This window comes from Nyctibius grandis, chromosome 31 (genome assembly GCF_013368605.1).
Source record: "Nyctibius grandis isolate bNycGra1 chromosome 31, bNycGra1.pri, whole genome shotgun sequence".
In the NCBI taxonomy this organism is placed as follows: domain Eukaryota; kingdom Metazoa; phylum Chordata; class Aves; order Nyctibiiformes; family Nyctibiidae; genus Nyctibius; species Nyctibius grandis.
This window is the reverse complement of record NC_090688.1, coordinates 2,199,581-2,219,128: the sequence shown is the minus strand read 5'-3', so window position 1 is coordinate 2,219,128 and position 19,548 is coordinate 2,199,581. Positions and strand designations below refer to the sequence as shown.

Genomic DNA, 19,548 nt, shown 5'->3' with positions numbered 1-19,548 from the left:
TGGAAGGGGCTGCCCAGGGAGGTGGTGGAGTCACCATCTCTGGAGGTTTAAGAAAAGACTGGACATGGCACTTAGTGCCCTGGTCTAGTTGCCATGGTGGTGTCAGGGCAATGGTTGGACTCGATGATCCCAGAGGGCTCTTCCAGCCTGATTGATTCTGTGATTCTGTGATTCTGTGACCCAGCGAGTGTTCACCGTCGTTATTTACAAATAAATCCAGGTTTCACACTTGCCTCCTGCTACTTTCACGTGAGACATTTACAGACAAACATCACCCTGACAGACAACAGCACGGGACAGGGGAGGGGAAGATGTGCCACTGACACACGCTTGCTTTTTACTTGCCATTAGCAATATTTTGTTGTGTCACAGCTACCTCAGTAACATTCGGAAGGAGTACATGATATATTTGGACAGAATACAGCCTGATGCAAATGAACACGAGGCCCCCGGAGAAGCTCACATCAAACACTGTATGATTAGAAATAATAATAATAAAAGCTATCTCATGACACGGCCTTTATTCACAGAAAGATTTACCCTGGGGCTTTGTTTTTGCAGTTTGGCTTGATGACAGATTCCACCCCCCTCCTCTGCCCTGTGGTCCACATCAGCCCAGACCCCACAGGACACAGAAAGGGAGAATAAAACCCGGCTGGGGCAGAAGCTCCCCCAGCTCAGCCCCCGGGAGCCACCACCGCACCGACGCCGCAGAAAGCAAAGCAACACAGCGAGGGCAAACGCCACCGTGATGCTGAGCGTCCCCGGGGCCCGTGACAGCCCCTCGCTGCTACCCGGGACGGGCTGTTTGATCAGTCTGAGCTGCGCCGGCTCGCCCGGAGCGGGGGGAAGCGGGCACGTGGGCCCACCCTAAGGCACTGCGGTCGCATACCCTCGCCCGTGCTCCGGCTGCAGCCCCGCGGGCAGCTGCACCCACCTTCAACGTTTTAGCAGGACATCAAGCGAGACTTGTACAAAACCCAGGATGCGGGACCAGTTCCCCTCTGCCCGGGCATCCTGGCGAGGATGGGGATTGCCCAGGCAACGGGATTGCTCGTGGGATTGCCCACGGGCATCAGAGCGCAGCGGGCAACGAACATGATTTGTGACCAGCTGCTGCTTCCTCAGAGTCCTTTGGTATCTCGAGTTGGCCTGACAGTGTCCCGGGAGCATTCGTGGATCAGCGATGAAACGCCAAGCTTGGGAGATGCGGGAGCAGGTGGGACACGCACGTCCCACAGTCCCAGAGCGAGCACGTGTGGGTCCCAGAGCACGTATGTGTCAGTCCCAGAGCACGTATGTGTCAGTCCCAGAGCACGTGCCCCGCTCTGCCCGGACCAGAGGGACGCGCAGCCCGGAGCCCTCTCCCCAGGCGGGTACAAGAGACGCACTGTCCTGCGCTCCCCAGCACGAATGATTTGGCAAAGTCAGAGCCAGGAGAGCTTGTCTTGAAAGGCTGGAGGAGAAGGGTCAGGTATTTTTCTTCTTCTTGGGCACTGATTGGTTCAAGTTTGTATCACAGTGAAGTCTGAGAAGTGGGGAAGAAACGCAAACCACCTTCCCTGAAAGAGAAAGCCTTGTTTGCCCACCTCGCTCAGGCTGGAGAGGACAGCCTCTCCTAGCCACGCACATCCGATGGGCCGCTGACCACGGAGGCTTCCATCGCTCGGTAGTAAACTGGCGGCGGGCAGGAGGAAAGCAGGTGGGCAAACCAGCCCCATCCCACCACCCGCATGGGCTCACTCCTGGAGCCCATCCTCGAACACGAGTAAACAAAAGGAGAAAACTACGAGGCACTAATGACGCAGATACGGGGAGACTCAGGCTTGCGACCGTCAAACCTGGCTCCGGATGTCTCCGTCCAGCTGGGGAAAAGCCAGATCCCTGTTTCAGATCTCCTGCAGCGAGTGGCCGGGGTCACTGCGTTCCCGTTTCACCAGCAGCTCCCCCATGCTCCGGGAGTCCGTGTCCACCTCGCTGCCCAGGTCACTGATGTCATCTGCAAAGGACAGGTCTCAGCATGAGAGTGGGGACTGGAGGGGAAGAGCTCCTTCTTCCCACCAGGGCAGGGTGGAAGAGCCAGCACGAGGTTCCCCCTCCCACATCAATCCAACCCTGACCCAGTGGGATTTCCCTTGGGGGAGAGGAGGTACCTTTGTCCAGCAGTGTTGGGGACAGGGATGTGAGGTCACCAAACTGTAAGAAAAAGGAGTTATGAGGTAAGTGAGACTTACGGAGACCCGAGGTGCCAGACCTGCAAGTTGGCATCTATTTCCAAGCAATTCTAACAAGCAGCTTAAGCGCTCAGGAGAAAACACAAGCGTCAGCAGTGCCGGTGGTGGAGAGCAGAATGCAAACCCAACCACACGTTCTGGGGAGAAGTTTGCCGCTGCCATTTAAACCTCTGGGTAAACACCACACGTGACAATCCAGGGCAGGATCGAGCTTGGGAACAAAGGGCAAGAGGAGAAATTTTTAACATCTCCCAAGTCACAACCAAGTGCTGTCACAGACCAAAGGATGGTGCCTTTTCTCCAGCCCTCTGCATCTGTTGGGCAGCTGCTCGAACACGCCGGCTATTCACCTCTCCTGGGACTCCACCATTAATCCACCTCTGTTAAACTCTCTGCAAAGCCTTTGCATTCACGTCAGGAAAGTCCTTTGGCTTGCAAGGCCACAGCACCAAGTGTAACCAGAGAGCCGGGGATACATCGGGTGCTGAAGATGTGTTGTCTCCCTCTGTGACAAGGTCTGAAACACTAAATTGCTCTAACAATAACGCTGAGAAGTCACGCAAAGGTGGGCAGCAGAAGGAGCTGCACTTCAAGAAAGATGTTGAAGTGTTGGAGCAAGTCCAGAGGAGGGCGACCAAGCTGGTGAAGGGTCTGGAGGGTCTGACCTACGAGGAACAGCTGAGGGAGCTGGGGGTGTTTAGCCTGGAGAAGAGGAGGCTCAGAGGTGACCTTAGTGCAGTCTACAACTACCTGAAGGGAGGTTGTAGCGCAGTGGGAGTCGGCCTCTTCTCCCAGGCAACTAGTGATAGGACAAGAGGACACAGCCTCAAGCTTGGCCAGGGGAGGTTCAGGTTGGACATTAGGAAGCATTTCTTCTCAGCAAGGGTCATTAGCCATTGGAAGGGGCTGCCCAGGGAGGTGGTGGAGTCACCATCTCTGGAGGGGTTTAAGGAAAGACTGGACATGGCACTTAGTGCCCTGGTCTAGTTGACATGGTGGTGTCAGGGCAATGGTTGGACTCGATGATCCCAGAGGGATCTTCCAACCTGGTTGATTCTGTGATTCTGTGAGCTGAGGAGAGCAGGAGTTACGAAGTGAGCAATGGAAATGCAAGGACACGATTCATCCTCTTTTGCTGGGAAGAATCAGCCTCCTCCTGGAGACCAAAAATATTGCAAGAGTTTAAAGAAGGAAAGGCAAAACCTGAAGGACGAAAGCCTCCCACAGCCAGGTTTTGCTGGAAGCCACTCTCTGCCTTTCGTGTTCCTTTAATATCAATAAAGGCAGAGGTTTTGCAGGGAGCAGTGGGAACTCGCAGCGCTGCTGACTTGGGTCTAACGGGAGGGGAAGGGAAAGCAAAAGGCGTGCAGCTGGTTGTCTAGCTCGCCTACATGAGCTCCATGGAGGGAAGAAAACAGTTACAAGCTTCAAGGAGAAAAGGAGATCAGTTTTAATCTAACCGTAGTTTCTATATTGCTGTCACAGGTTGATTGGGGCCTTTTAAATCCGGGCGTTTCAGAGTGAAAATTCAGCTAGGCAGGACAGGACCTGCCTGCAAGCCAGGAACCAGATTTACTGGCTGATTTGTTAACAAAAAACACCAATATCCCCCCTCCCAACATAAAAAAAAACATCATTTCTCTTCTTCAAGTCAAACATGGAGAGAGCGTCTGACTGCGCACGTAGCTCTGGAGCTTGCAGAGCCCTGAAGAAGTTCAGTGAACGGTACCACCAAAAGTTGCAGGGAAAGTCACTTCTGGAGCTTTTTTTTTTTTTCTTGGTTTAGTTTTTGTGTTTGGTGGGAACCCCAAAGTCAGGGTTGGTACCCACAGGTTATGGAGAGAAGCGGGGAGATCCTTTTCCTCCCTCCTCCTGACCTCCGAAGCCCAGCTGATGCTCAGCTGCCCCAAAACCCACCAGCTCAGGTATTAGTGAGCCAGGATGGAAGACGCTCAAGGAGCTGGATCCTTGTGCCAGGCACTCAAAAAACTCAGTAAATCCTTTGGCAAAGAGGGTTATAAAAACATGTTCAGGACACAGAAACACTCGTGTTTCTTTAAGCGCTGCTTAGTTTGGGTTTGTTTCCAAGGAATAAACAATTCTCACCTCTCCCATTACAGCAATCGGCGTTTCCCCTGTTGCCTGGGCAACACGATGCTCTACCAGATAAAACATGTATTCATCGTAGAGCAGGCGAATCAGGTGGAAGGAACCAAAGCTGGCAGCACTGCGCAAGGTGAGGTCACGGATCACCATGGAGCTGGAAAATGGCCGGGAAACAAAATATTTTGGATGTGTTTTACACTTGCATCATGGCTGATGTGAATTCTTGACCCCGAGGGTACCGTGGGACGCAGTGCTCTGTTTCTGCCTCTAACCCAAGAGTATCAAAGTACTTAAGAAATGAGTTGATGGAGTATCCTACCCCCATCCTGAAAGGATACAGGAGACACAACACTCCCTTCTGTATCAGGGCAGAGCAAGAGTTAACCGGAGTTGCATGGGAGTAAAGAACTTGGCCTTGGCTTTTCAAGGAGCCGTTTACATGCCCTAAGCCCAATGCAGAAATATCTCCAAAAAGAGAAAGAAAATATACCTATAGAAAGACCATTTCAACAGGAACTGCCTGGCTGCCTTGGGGAAGCTGGGACTGCCCTCGTGATGCTTCAGGACTTGAGTAACAACATTATCCAGCCAACTAGCCCACTGGTCCAGAGAACTCTGTTGCTGCAGAGTGAGCTTGAAATCCTGCTCCAGCTTCTGTACCATGCCTTCCTCGCACTGGCACACCCACGAGGCTTGCTCCTGCTCAGGAAGAAGGTTGGAGAGTTACTCATGCCAAGCCTGCATGGTTGGTGTATCCCAACCTACGGATTCAACTTCATTTCTAGTAGACAAGGACTCCAAATCAGCTCTGAACCATGCCTCCTCGGATCTGTCCAGACCACAGCACAATATTGTTATTAAAACTATATTATTGTTAGTAGAACTACTTCTTACAGAAGTTCCTTAGTGCCTTTTCCACTATTCACAGTGAGATGGCAGACTCACCTGGAAAAGTAACCCTAAAACCATTAAATTGTTCATTTAATTGCTTTTTTGGTATTGGAAATAAGATGCTGGTTACCAGCAGACAACCACATTATAGAGTCCCAGTCCTAGACAACGTGACCTAGGAAAAGATACCACAAGTTACCTGCACGTTGGCGAAGTCGACCCGATTGAGATCGCTGAGCATCTGGTTTATCTGGGAAGTGTTCTGCAGCACGGCGCGGGCGGCCTGAGCCAGGTGGTTCAGGGACGTGTATCTCCGTAACGTCTGCGCGAAGGCACTCACCACCCCGACCTGCAACAGAGCACGCAGGGCACCGCGAGCAGGAGGCCACGGGGCTGGGAGGGAAACTCTTGCCCATGCTGAGCTCAAGCACACAGCACCCATCAGCTGGGGGAACCCGCAGAGTCCCACCCGTGCTGCTGTCCAAAGCACACACGAGCACCCCAGAGCAGCACTTTTGCAGCATTTATTGCATCTTGCCTCTGCATTTCTTTTCTTTAAACGAACAGGTTTTCACACTCTGCCTCCAGCAGAGGTGAGGACAGGCCGCAAGAATCCATGGCTTTAGGAGAGGGGGAGTGGGAGCCTTAGGTTCAGTCTCTGCAATGCCATTCAGTCCATGAGGTGTCCTGAGCTTTCTAGCAAGACAGCTTCATCCCAGTGCAGAGACTTTCTTCCAGAAAGCTTCATCTGCAATTTCAGGACATGGGAATCTCTCAATGGACAGAGTACAGTCAGCTTCTGACACAAAGGTATTACTCTACCTGTCATAGAATCATAGAATAGTTTGGGTTGGAAGGGACCTTGAAAGGCCATGTAGTCCAACCTCCCTGCAATGAGCAGGGACATCTTCAAGTAGGTCAGGTTGCTCAGAGCCCCGTCCAACCTGACCTTGAATGTTTCCAGGGATGGGGCATCTACCACCTCTCTGGGAAACCTCTTCCAGTCCTCCCACTCCTTGCTGATTTTGGTTCATAATTATTCATTGCATCGTGCTGGTCTGGAGTCCACGTGGCCAAACCCCAGCAGTGATCTCCTGATTTCACTGTGGAAAACAGCAACAGGCGTACACACACACTCAGTTCACACCCCTGACCTGCACCGTGCTCCCTCTGCTTACCTTGGTCTGGACAACCTGGGGGGGAAATTCACTCATTGCGTTCATCAGCCACCCTTCCAAACTCTTGGCAAAATTACGAATCGCCTGTGTAAGAGTGCCTGCAAAGAAGGCTGCAGAGTTAGAGAGCCTGCTCCGTGTCATCTTTGGACACCACTTCCTAGCTTAGGGCTGCTGGGGAAAGCAGAGCCCCTCATCCTGTTAGCTGGGATCTCGGTTTAGCATCAAGGAAATCAGCTGGGTCCTGAGATGAACTCAAACTATTCTTATTCTTATTCTTATTCTTATTCTTATTCTTATTCTTATTCTTATTCTTATTCTTATTCTTATTCTTATTCTTATCCTTATTCTTATCCTTATTCTTAGTCTTACTCTTATCCTTATTCTTTTCTTAGTCTTAGTCTTCTTATTCTTGTTTCTGCTTCTTATTTTCTTATTCTTTCTTATCCTTTTCTTATTCATGGTCCTTCTCAGCATTTCCCAAATGTTGAAATAAGCTCTTTAAAGACACACACGTGTCCCAGCATGTAGACTGACAACAACAGCTCAGAGGGACAAGGCTTTCCAGTACTGCTCAGCCCAGTCTATGGCTGAGTTGAAGCCTTGGGGAGGCTGATGCACGGGCTTCCTTGAGGAGCCAAATGAGAGAGAAAACCCTCAATATCCCCTCAGTAATCTCCCAAATGAAAGTTGACCCCAAATTTCCAGGAGGTGCAGTAGGGGATAGGATGGTCCTACGTAAACAAAGATACGATCTCCAAGGAAACACCTCACAAGGATTACCCTTGCTTACTCGTGCATTAAGCTGATGCTTTTACCTTGTCTCCTAGCCAAAGTCAGGAGATGTGATATGCAATAAACCAAATTTTAAAAGGCATGGGAATTTCCAGGGGCCACAAAGTACCGTTGACGCAGAGCAATGCTGCAGCAGGAATATTGCTGTTGCCATAATATTTTAGCTTGTATTCAAAATAACCTTTAAATCAGCTTTTACAATGGAAATTTTTGTGGCAAGTGGTAGCCAGAGCGAGTGAGTCACGGATTGCTGTTTGCCAGACACAACATCCCGTGACTCAGCCCAGCGAGGAGCAGGAGCTGAGCAGGAGCAGGACCTGCAGGATACTCACTGGGCACCGGCCTGAGCACGTCCGGGATGAGAATCTCCACCAGCGTCTGGTACAAGATGTGGTCGCAGCTTCTCATCCATTTGAGGATGGGGTCGTATTTGCACAGAGCGATCAGCTTATCTTTCGGGAGGGTCCTTTCATGTTCTTCGCTGCAGGAGGAGGAGGGAGGCAGCGTTAGCAGCAGGTTTGTATTCGGTGCACTCACCCTTCCTCTCGATTTCTAACCCCCTTTTTCAGCAGAAAAAAGCCACTCATGTTTCTTTCAAAAGGAAATGTCTGCTCATTTGTACAAGCCTTGTCTGACCCTGCGAGCACCTCTCCGTCCATGGGGTCGAGAGGGGAGATTGAGATGAGATATTAGGAAGAAATTCTTGCCTGTGAGGGTGGTGAGACCCTGGCCCAGGTTGCCCAGGGAAGCTGTGGCTGCCCCCTCCCTGGCAGTGTTCAAGGCCAGGTTGGATGGGGCTTGGAGCAACCTGGTCTGGTGGAAGGTGTCCCTGCCCGTGGCAGGGGGTTGGAACTGGGTGGTCTGTAAGGTCCCTTCCAACCCAAACCACTCTGTGATTCTATGATATTCTACAGATTATTTGGGGTATTTACTTATTACTCAAACTTCTATCATTTTTCTTCTGAATATAAAACGTCAGTACCAGAAGTCCTTATATTAATCAGTAGAAGTGGACAATACAGAATTTTAATCCGAATTTTAATAAGAAACCTTCACCTTTTCAATTCTTTCTATTTTCACTTATTTCCATTCCCCTGTCTCTTGGCAGCAGACACAAAAGATGAAGAAAAGGCCATAACAATGAGCCAGGCAGGAGTACAAAGATCAGAGCAGCTTCGTTTGCCATTATCTGCCTCAAAACACGAGGCACTTCAAGATTCGGATAGCCACCAAAATAAGCAGGTCAGTCTGGATGTCACTCAAACCTCAGAGCCAAGATGTCACTCAAGACTGATATCTAATGACACGGAATCGTTACCGTCTGCTCCTGCTGACCATTTACGAAAGCATCATCCCCTTCTCATCCATCCAAATCTCTGCATTTGGGATTAGCACTTGTTAGAGGAGGTCTAAGGCACGTAGATGTACGTGATCAGAGCAGATGCTTTCGTCGAGGGCTGACCTTTGCGCGGTCATTGTTGTAGAAATTTTCACATAAATTGTTATAGAAGTTCTCATGAATTAAGAATAGAATAATAAATATAAGTCAATCTGATAAACACAGGTGGGCTTTCACCATCCATGAATATTGTTCTCAAAGCTCCGTGTGTAATCCTGACCTATGACTGAACAAATCATCAATTAAAGCTTAATGAGTAGCTAAGCAGGAGTAGGCCTAGAAGTATTAACTTCTGATGATTTTAGTGAAGGGGATGTATGGTTAACTTTTTCTTTACTTTAAAAGAAATATGGGATACTTAGTAATAAGCATTAATAGAAATAAAGTTTTAAATAGACTTTAGCTATTTTAGGTTAATACTTAGGAGATGCTGGCAGTGGAAACCAAACTCTGGTCAACCCAGATCAAGATGGGACGCTGATTACAGCAAGAACATTAAGGATGGGGTGTCGACTAGAGCCGAAGTGGAACCAGAACATAAAGATCAGCGAAGCAATGGAAAAGAATGGACTTTTGTGGACTCCTGACAATGGACTTTTGTGGATTCTTGACGAAGGAAGAAAGAGGAATTGAAATAGTGGATTTTTAACAGAAGCTCGTGAGAAGTTTGTGATGTAACTACTTATTAGTTTCTATATAAACTGATAGGGAATTTGAGGCAGGGACCATTCACTGCGGTGGTGGGTCCAACTCTGAGCTGCTTCAATAAAGCATGAGCAAACCTAGAGACCCGGACTCTGCCAATCTTCTTTAACAGTCATTACGATATTAAAACCCTTCTGACGCTCTTTGTAATGATTGTGCAGGGAAGTAAATACTTTCAAGTCCTCCAAAGCCCTCAAAATGAATAATGAAGCTGAAAACACTTCATGCATTTTTAAAAGGTAAAATACCACTAAAAAAATGGAGCATTCGGCACAAATCGAAGCAGAGCAGCGTACCTGGGTGGCAGAGCAGCAGAGCCATCACTAGATGGTGTTTTAGGACTCCAGAAGGATTGCCACATTTTCTCGATATAATGAAACTGAAGATGCATTACAACATCCAAAGTCACCTAACAACAAAGAACACAACTCATTAGCCGCTCTGCTAGCGTCCTGTCACACAGTGTAGGCATAAATTTCATGTGCTGCCATTTAGATTAAATAATTTACAAGAAAAATAACGGAAAGGGCATTGTTTTAATAATCAACGTAACGCAAAACAGGTCACACAATGAAAAAACAACATAAAGTCTGACATTTGAGTTACAACACCTAGCAAATCAAACGTTCCCTGTTATATTCTAGCTTTTCCTCAGAGCAGGACATGAGATGAGCCCACGAATTATGTCCCACATTAATTAATAAATCAATTAAAAATATTCAAATTCATCACCTCGCAGTGTCGCCTGTAAAGAAGCTGCAGAGTTTTCACATCATTTATGGTGACCCCTTCTTGTAAGAGGACGTTACCTAGGTCAGGGGCTGGGAACTCGGGGAAGACATGGGTTACATCTAGGGGAGAAAAAGATTGGGGAAGACGGTGAGCGTTAGGAGCACGCAGTTACGCAGGACTGCAGATGAGTACAAGGTGTTGCTGTCGCTGGTGACTAACTTTCATGTTTCAACTGGGGATGAAACAGGAGAAATGAGCCTGGCAATTTAGTACTTTCCCAATTCATGCTGCTATACTGGGCAAAAAAGCGAACAACCCCAGCCCATTTTATTCAGTGTGGAAAAGAAAATGTTTTCTTTCTCTCTGTAATAGAAGAAACAAGAATACATCGTCCTCATCTACTGCACTTCCCATTAGATTTTCTCTGAAGCCTGAAAAAAGTATCTCTGGTATTTTGAGAGTACAATGGAAAATATAATTGGACTGCAGATGTATCAGGAGCAATCGTATTTCAGAGGTGGCTCAGAGCTGGCCAGGACATGGTGTCTCTACTGGGGATGATGGAGACATGTAGATCGACGACCAGCAAAGCCAGAGAAGTGTCTCACAAGGAGAAGGTCTGTATGGATCATCTGCAGTTGCCTCTGCAATCGAGAGAATCACTCTTGTCCCTCCAGCTGCCTGTTTTAGCAAGGCTTTCAGGACCTCCACTCCTGCCATCCCATTTGGATAAAACCAGACGGATTAAACACGTACTAAGAGGGAACCGACAGACCTGATAGCACGTGGAAAAAGGCTTCCCGTGGGTATGGGAGTTAGTTAGCAAACTCAGCAAGTGTGACGTTACAAAAGCTCATTAGAATATATACTATATGTAGTATAGATAAAAATATATAATATTTATAATATATACAAGAGCTTATTGAGTATATGTTATATATAGTGTATATATACACACTATATATTATATATAGACAATATATACAGTGTGTGCATATGAGAGTGTTGTGAGGTGTTGGAGCGAGTCCAGAGGAGGGCGACCAAGCTGGGGAAGGGTCTGGAGGGTCTGACCTACGAGGAACAGCTGAGGGAGCTGGGGGTGTTTCGCCTGGAGAAGAGGAGGCTCAGAGGTGACCTTAGTGCAGTCTACAACTACCTGAAGGGAGGTTGTAGCCCAGTGGGAGTCGGCCTCTTCTCCCAGGCAACCAGCGATAGGACAAGAGGACACAGCCTCAAGCTTCGCCAGGGGAGGGTCAGGTTGGACATTAGGAAGCATTTCTTCTCAGCAAGGGTCATTAGCCATTGGAAGGGGCTGCCCAGGGAGGTGGTGGAGTCACCATCTCTGGAGGGGTTTAAGAAAAGACTGGACATGGCACTTAGTGCCATGGTTTAGTTGACATGGTGGTGTCAGGGCAATGGTTGGACTCGATGAGCCCAGAGGGCTCTTCCAACCTGATTGATTCTGTGATTCTGTGATATATAAAAAATATATAATACTGTAGATTTATTAGAAAAGCAAACAAATGAAGAACAGCAGGGGCTGGCTGGACAAGGAGTTTCCTTCTTCTTAAAGCTCTAAGCGTAGACGTGAGATACCCAACGCGTTAACGCGGTCTCCTCACCTATGAATTGTTGATGTTGTTGACTTTGAGCAGCAAACGATTGCTCCGGCGTAGTGTGCAGGTTACTATTGGATCCACTCTCTGCCATGCCGTCCATCCTCTGCACTGGTCTATACCTAAATTCAGAGAGCGGCTTGGGATTTACACAGGCACGAGCAAACACGTACGCGTTATTTGCAGTGCAGTCATGCAGGCTTTTGTGTTCATCGTGTCATACATGAGGTTACACTCAAGGCCAGCACTTTGAGGGCTGACCGTTTATGTCGCTTATTCAAGTGGAGAGGGCAAATGAGAACTTCCTTTTGAAAAGCACTCCCCAAGACCGAATTAAAGGGGTTGAGAAGTTTGCCCACGGTGACACCAAAAAAAAAAGAAAAAAGAAAAGGAGAAGCGGAGCTGGAGTGGGTGCCAGAGTGCAGACTGTCTCGGGAGCTGACTTTTGCATTTACTTTCTGTTTGGGAGCTGAAGAAAGAAATTCTTCTGCTCCTGCTTCACTCCAGCAAGAACCAGAAGTCTCCATGCTTCCAGGAGACAATTCCAAATTCCTTTGCACATTGTGGTTTACATTAAAAATTACCCAGACACAAGACTAACCTAAGCACTACTGAACTTGCGCTGTTGCACAAAAAACCCCTCCAAGCAAAACCCCAAACCCACCCAAGCACAACACAGGCCCCCCCAGGTTCTTTACACTGCTTTGGCACAAACAGCTCAGGTCCTAAAAGAGTTTGGTCACAGGGAGGCCATGGAAAGCAGCACACAGGGTAACACCCTCCACAGTGGTTGGCTGAATCAAGCCCCTGGCAAACAGAATAGGCGGATAAATGCCATGTCATAGAATCACAGAAGGGTTTGGGTTGGAAGGGACCTTTAAAGGTCATCTAGGCCAACCCCCCTGCAATGAGCAGGGCCATCTTCAACTAGATCAGGTTGCTCAGAGCCCCGTCCAACCTGACCGTGAATGTTTCCAGGGATGGGGCATCTCCCAGAATTGGTTTTGGACCCTTCCACTACTCAGAGTGGCCACTGACTTGCCACTGAGCCCAGTTCCACAGCTCAGCTCTGGCACTTCGGCAACACTTGGGTTTGAGCTGTCCCAACACGCTCCCTTCGCTTCCAAGCAAAGCCAAGTCCCAAGATGGGGTCTGCAGCTTGCTTTGGGAAAGGACCTTTGCCCGTGGCAGCATCGGGGGCACCACCAGCGAGCTCCAAGACGCTGGCAGCACCTACCTTTGCCTCTGGTGGGCAGGCTGCTGCCTCATTGCGATGTACCTGGTGTCCTCCTGCAAGCGGTTCAGCGGAGACTCTGGCTTTAGACGGATCCCGTAATAATGATATTTGGAGTTTCCCCTGGAAGTAGCAGCGTTGAAATTGCTCAGTGTAAGCCAGTCAATGGCAGGGACGTCGTAACCCTGCAATTTACTCTCAGCCTTGTTTTGCCACTACATCCTCCTACTTGCAGCACACGTCGCTTTGCTGCCAAGCGCTATTTAAATGGCTTAACTAATGACTAACGAATGCCATCATCCCCCATAAAATTTAAAACCACATGTCACAAAGTTCAGTGACATCCACATTTAAAAGCCAGCAAGGTTTGTTCCAAGTCACCCATGGTAACCGGAGAAGAAGAGACAAGTGTTACAATACAAAGTGTTATTAAACAGAATGACAGAAGGACCTCAGGGGACACTTCACTATTTGATTAGGGGTTTAAGGATTTGTTTTTTCCATAAAAACAAACTTCCATCTTTATCTAGGCTTGGATAAAACAAGCCTGACTGAACAGTCAATTATGATAAGAAAAATGTCTTTCTGTTGCCAGCACTTTCACAGCAACAGGCTTTGATGTGGCTTTGTTCTTGGAGTTGCTCATTTTTGTAGTCTTTGTAAAAACCAAAAGCTTTTTGCAAGCAGGAGGCTGTTAAGTTTTTCCTTTGCTGGTCAGTAAAGCTGCTGCAGTGCTCCTCAGGAGAACATCTTTCCATCACAGATGTGTCAGTTAAAGTTTTTCCACCAAACTGGAATTTTTCAAGCCCCAAGCGTCCGCTTTTGGGAGCCAGAAGGACAATTATGCAGCCATGGATACATGACAACAGTTACGTCCAACTTGGCTTCGGCCAATTTGTCGCTAACAAGGGTTGAGCTGAGTCCTCAGGGGGAGAGGAGAGCGAGCCAGGGGAGCAGCAGCAAGGTCTCCAGAGCCCTCTTATTGGGGATGCTTAAAATTCATTTGCTGTGTCAGTATGACAGGGTCTGGAGGCACCTTCAATCCATGATGCTGCCCATCGGAAAATTACACAGGGAAATTTAAGAGAGGAATATTTGTCACAGAATTGACCCTTTCTTCCTTGTTGGGGGAATTTTCTCTTTTCAAGGGGACGGTGAATCGTTCGGTCTTTGTCACTGAACCAAAGGGCTTTACACACACTGAGTGCTCAGGTATCAAGTATACTTCAGCCATGTCTTAAGTGATTTTAAGTGCCTGGAAATTAAATAACAGCTGCATTTATAATCTAAATGAATGAGTAGGAAGATATAGGTGGACAGGTATTTCCATATTTATTGAAGTTTACTGCATCCTTCCCAGCCTGCACATTTGCAGCTTTAAGTGGGCTTTTTGCTTGTTTGTTTTTTCTTTAACCCTTGATAGGATTAAGAAATTTCTCTCCTCTAAAGAAATTATTTCAGAGCTCTTGCACTTGAACCAATGTACAGAAATCCAAACTCTCCCCTGCTCTTTGTACGACTGTCGCCTTCACATCCCAGCTGTGCAATGCCTCGGACACACCTGGTTTGGTTCTTGTTTCAAAGCTCAAATATCTAAGCTTGAATTTTATTATAAAATCTGACACAATCAGAGCAATCACTGTTTCTCTAGTGTATTAGCTACTTTTTTTTAAATTAGAAGATGGGATAAAATGCAAACTCAGCTGTGCAAGCAGTGCTTATACTTCGGGTGCTCCCTTGAAGGATGCATATGTAACTAGAGCAAGCAGACTTTCTTATTCTACGCTTTTGTTGCATCATATGGACCTCTGATGCTTTAAAAGAAAAAATTTGTCACAAGATTCAGCCTGGGAATTTAAGAAATAAGCCATTTACGTCTGTACAGCTTGTCTGCATCAAAGATGTGGGCACAGGTTCTGTTCTCATCTGTAATGGAGGAACTTTACTGGACCCAAAGGGAGAAATTGTTTCACTGCATCAGAATTTTGGGCTCTGCAAATGACCACAGCGATTGTGAAGACGAGTTACTTCATCTTTTTGAGACAGTAATGGAACGAGAAGCAGCCTAGGTTCAAATAAAATACTCTTAGACTCCTTAGCAAATGCCTCTAGACCAAAGTCCACTGTGTGGCTAGACAAGAAGCGTAAGCGAAATTGTAGGAGGTTTGTTTTTATTTTAAATGCAGATTCACACCAACCTGGTTCCCAGGCGGCGAGTCCTCAGCCCCATGAACACCGACCGGATCAGTTTTCCGAAGGAAGCGGCGTTCACCGGATCCAGTTTGTGCTCCTGGCAGTGCCGCAGGTAATGGTTGTAGAGAGAGCTCCTGGGAAGGCTGACGCCTTCCGCCGTCTCGTAGTTGTCCAACAACCACTGGAGCTTTATGTATGGAAAACATAAATAGAGAACACGTGAAAGTCTAAAGAGGGCTGGAATGGGCTGTGGAAAACTATGTTAACACTTAAACGTCAGGAGAGCCCATCTGACATTAAGAGTTCAAGAGAACTTAATGCTGGATAGTTAATTTATATAAGTTAAGTGATATCACGTATGCTGGCTGCATTTTTATAAAAGGACCCCCAGCCCAAGCTAACAACCCAACAAAAATGCTGTCAGATTTTGCAAGAGCATTAAAACATAGTCCGCCTGCCACCTCAGGGTCCACCTCGGATTCGGATTCCTGCAGAGTCAAAATAAAGCTGTAAGAACTGATGTTTTCCACGAGTAAAGATGTTAAGATAGTGCCTAAGAGGAACACATTTTAGGGGAACCAAATACGCTGCAAAGCCTTTATTGATTTGAAGATTGGTGTGTCTGCAACTGGTCACTCAACAATAAAATTAATGGTTACCAAAGTAACCTTAAAAATGCGAGGGGTTCCATCTATTTTACAAAATTTACTGTCTGAACTTCTTCTGACATTTCTGTTGATTAAAGTTTGCGATTACATATAAATTATTTATACCCAGCCGGTCTGAAAGGGCAGGCCCAGCACACAGTGTCAGCACAGGAATTAAAATGCAAAAAGAGAAAAACCCCAATCTCCTTTAATGGGCTAAATGACTTCAGCATCGATAAGCGTTATATTAAGTGAATTTTTGAAGGAATTAGATGTACAAATGGACTAAAATCAATAGAACCCTTTCATTGTCGTTAGGGAGGTTTGGGATTAACATTTTTTAAGACTTCCCTCTCCATCCAGCCCTCCAGCCCTGCATGCACAGGAGGCACAGCTCCACCTGAAGCAGCTGCATTCGTACCAGACCAGGGGCAAAACAGACTCAGGTTATGGATGCCAAAATATTAGCCACATCATCTCCTTACACCAAACAGTTCAAGCACACATTGCAATTAAGCGCAAACTTAGTCTAGAAATCAGCGGGGTTTAACCATGGACATAGATGTGCAAGTTGGCCAACGCTTAAGTCCTCTCCACTCGTACTCCAGTATCTTGCTCTTTTCTACCCTTTTCTCTTGGGGAATCTTTGGGCTCCCAGTTCACCACAATACTCGAGTTTTATATCAATAACTCAGTGAAAATACAAGCTGAAATGTGCTATGACACCTCATTTCATTGAGTTCTTCTCAGTTTATGTCTTTCATATCCAACTTTGCTCTCACGCAAAGGCTTTTCAGCACCCAGGAACAGATGCCCTGTCGTTATCAGTCACCTATCATGTGGCTTCTGCTACATGAAATGAGCTGAATCCAAAGCTGTACAATTAAAAACTATTTATTTTGTTCATTAGTTGGGTTTGACTGGACAAATGACTGGATCCACCAGTTTCAGTGGCCTTTGGAGCAGACCAGGGGCTGTCACAGCTGGAAGAAGAAAAACCTCTTGGCCATTTTCCCCTCTGTCCTGCTTTTCACAGAGCTGCTTGTCACCTTCCCCCCTTCCTCCAGTGACACATCACCTAAAACACTCTTTGATGCCTTCTTCCACAGATGAAGATCTTTCTGACCTCCAAACCCTACAGTCCTAAGAGGTGGTGTTTGCTAATGACCCACATCCCTTTGTGCCCTCATCTGCAGAAGAGGCAGCCCTCGGAAGCCCCAAAAAGCCGTTAGGTAGCCCTGAGCCTCCCCCACCCATCAAGCTCTCTCTAACAAAAGTGGACCCCAGTGTTTTTGACCTAAAAGGCCAGCAGGAGCTCAGTTTTCAAGCAGTCCACATCTAGGCCCATCCCCTGTATTTAAAAGATTAATGATTAAGAAGGTTCTTTTTTTTTTTAACCATTTATTTTATTTATTCTATGGAAGACACTGAATGTGCATCAGCTATTTATTTTCTAAACCTGTTCTAATTCTAAGCCTTAAGAAAAAAAAATAAAAGTTGCATGTTGCTATGGAAAACTGAGATACAGGTAAAACTCTCATTTGATCTCTCTCTCTAAATTTGATCCTGGACATTTTTAGTCTAATCCCAGATTTTTCTAGAATATTCCCTTCATCTTCCAGCTTTCTTTTTCTGCAAGTGCCTTTTTATATTCCTCTAAATATTACAATATAAACTCCCACTATTGAATTAGAAATCTGTTACAAAACGCACAAAAGAGCTTAAAAAAGAAATATGTCAGAATATAATTTTCAAAACATGAGGTTTGCTCTTCCTGCATTAGTAATAACAGACCAGGCACTTAAAATGAGAACATTACAGATTCTTTCCATTTGTACCCCTTATTCTGTTTACTTTTTATTTTGCTCAGTTGTGACAATGACAAGATATTCTACAGTTTTATTTCTGTTTATACTACGACCAGGTTCCAATAAAATCACTACGCAGCCGTATGTCGCTTTGTTTGTTATAGGCACTACAGGGGAACATTTCCATCTCATTTCTACTTTATTTCTATCGACTGTTTCTTTTGATTTAAACAAAAAAAAATCTTTAGCAAAACACCTCGTCCTTGTTCAATTCAAGGATGGAAAAAGATGGGGCTGTCTGAGAAAAGAAAAAAGGTCCAGGTTTGGAGGAGTTTTCTTACGGGCACCTCTATGAAAAAGAAACCAATGAAGACACACACTTGTGGTTATCTGAGACTAAGAGGAGCAGGTTCCTAAGTCCCCGCTGAGTCCAGCTCAAGAGTTAGGATGGACCCCGGACCACCCGCGTGCCTGCCGAGCATCCCAAGCTCAGCGACGGTGAGAAACGCTTCCCTCGCACCAGGAGCTCCCTGCTCAACCCCCCCCCCGATCTTTTGCAATTAAAGTTTTATCAAAACCGATATATTTGCTTGAAAAGTCTCTTTTCTTGACCAAGGTCCTGTCAGCTCTGGTCCCTTGCACAGTTAAGCCCTGAACCATCCATGTACGTGAGCACGAGCTCCAGCATCGCCCGCCTTTCTCCACCGAGCAGGAGATTCATCCTTCATTAGGTCATTACACTCCTCCCCCAGCCAAGGGAGAATCATTCCCTTTAACAGTTTCCCTATTTCTCTGTTCACTCTCATTTAAGTGTTTCCACCTAAACACCATTTGGGGGTAAGATCTTTTCCTCAGGGCAAAAAACTCCCATGAGCACCTCCCTACGAGCCATTCACCCACAGGGAAGAAGTCTAATTTTTTTTGGGTTTTTGGGGTTTTTTGGTTTACAAGCAGTGAGGAAACAATAAATTTTCCCTCTGCTCTCATGAGTGCTATGGATATCCAGGAGCCACCGGGCCTCAGGCAGGTTATAGCATCCAACTACCTCCTTACGTGCCGAGCTTTAGGCACACATGTACCAAAATTGTAGTCATTTTTCTCAAATTTCTTTGCATCATCTGCAAGCTCATAATTGGCAAAGAAGTAATGCTCCAACCCAGCGACTCTGGAGTACACTTGTGAGCAGAGCTTTTTCAATAACAGCAATAGATTGACATGATTTCATTAGAAACCTCATGTGTCACTGGGGTATTAACATTAGCTGAGGCTTCCAAATTTGCTCTTTCAAGTGCACTTAAATAACCTCTCAGAGAGTTTTTGAAGCTAAATTAAATTATCAAGTGTGGCTCCATTTCACATTGACTTTGTTTAAACAGCATTACGTCAAAAACTCCTTCTTGACTGAGATACCTTTAGTTTTCTTCTTTGAAAAAACCCCCAAAACCAAAAAACCACAAAGGTTCCTGGCATGAAACATCTGCTGAGGGCAACAGAATAAACCATTATCCCAAGAATTTACAGATTTGCAAAATGTGACATTTAAAACAAGGGACAGAACACTTAATGGAAAACTCTGCAACCTTAAGCCTAGAAGCAATTAAGTCACAATTAATAGTGCAATTAGCATTATCTCACAACTTCCTCCGCCACCAGCTTTTGTCAAGCTCACATTTTGCTTTCAGCCTTGACAAATCCCAGTCACCTGTTGCTTCACTCTCTGGTTCTCATGCACAATCTCGTGTGTCAGTCACACAGAATCAATCAGGTTGGAAGAGCCCTCTGGGATCATCAAGTCCAACCATTGCCCTGACACCACCATGGCAACTAGACCAGGGCACTAAGTGCCATGTCCAGTCTTTTCTTAAACCCCTCCAGAGATGGTGACTCCACCACCTCCCTGGGCAGCCCCTTCCAATGGCTAATGACCTTTGCTGAGAAGAAAGAAAAAGTCACACGGGTGATCCTCTGTGTGGTTTTTTGGTTTGTTTTTTTAATGTAGAGTGGTGGGAACTG

At 46.5% G+C, this 19,548-nt stretch overlaps 1 protein-coding gene across 6 annotated transcripts in view; it reads right to left on the bottom strand.

Moving 5' to 3' along the window:
- Positions 1-506: 506 nt before the first annotated feature.
- The window catches only part of RFX2 (regulatory factor X2), a 61,529-nt gene continuing 42,487 nt past the window's right edge, over positions 507-19,548 (bottom strand). For 4 of the 6 annotated variants that reach the window (XM_068420447.1, XM_068420448.1, XM_068420444.1 and 1 more), the window contains 12 exons: positions 15,086-15,267; positions 12,891-13,010; positions 11,660-11,775; positions 10,038-10,156; positions 9,602-9,714; positions 7,534-7,682; positions 6,410-6,507; positions 5,431-5,580; positions 4,831-5,039; positions 4,341-4,494; positions 2,154-2,196; positions 507-1,999 (listed from right to left, as the gene is read on the bottom strand). In XM_068420447.1, coding sequence (XP_068276548.1) covers positions 1,890-1,999; positions 2,154-2,196; positions 4,341-4,494; positions 4,831-5,039; positions 5,431-5,580; positions 6,410-6,507; positions 7,534-7,682; positions 9,602-9,714; positions 10,038-10,156; positions 11,660-11,775; positions 12,891-13,010; positions 15,086-15,267 — 1,563 coding nt within the window. In that variant the 3' untranslated portion in view covers positions 507-1,889. The remainder of the gene's footprint in view (positions 2,000-2,153; positions 2,197-4,340; positions 4,495-4,830; positions 5,040-5,430; positions 5,581-6,409; positions 6,508-7,533; positions 7,683-9,601; positions 9,715-10,037; positions 10,157-11,659; positions 11,776-12,890; positions 13,011-15,085; positions 15,268-19,548) is intronic. The other 2 variants (XM_068420446.1, XM_068420449.1) reach the window with 2 other exon arrangements.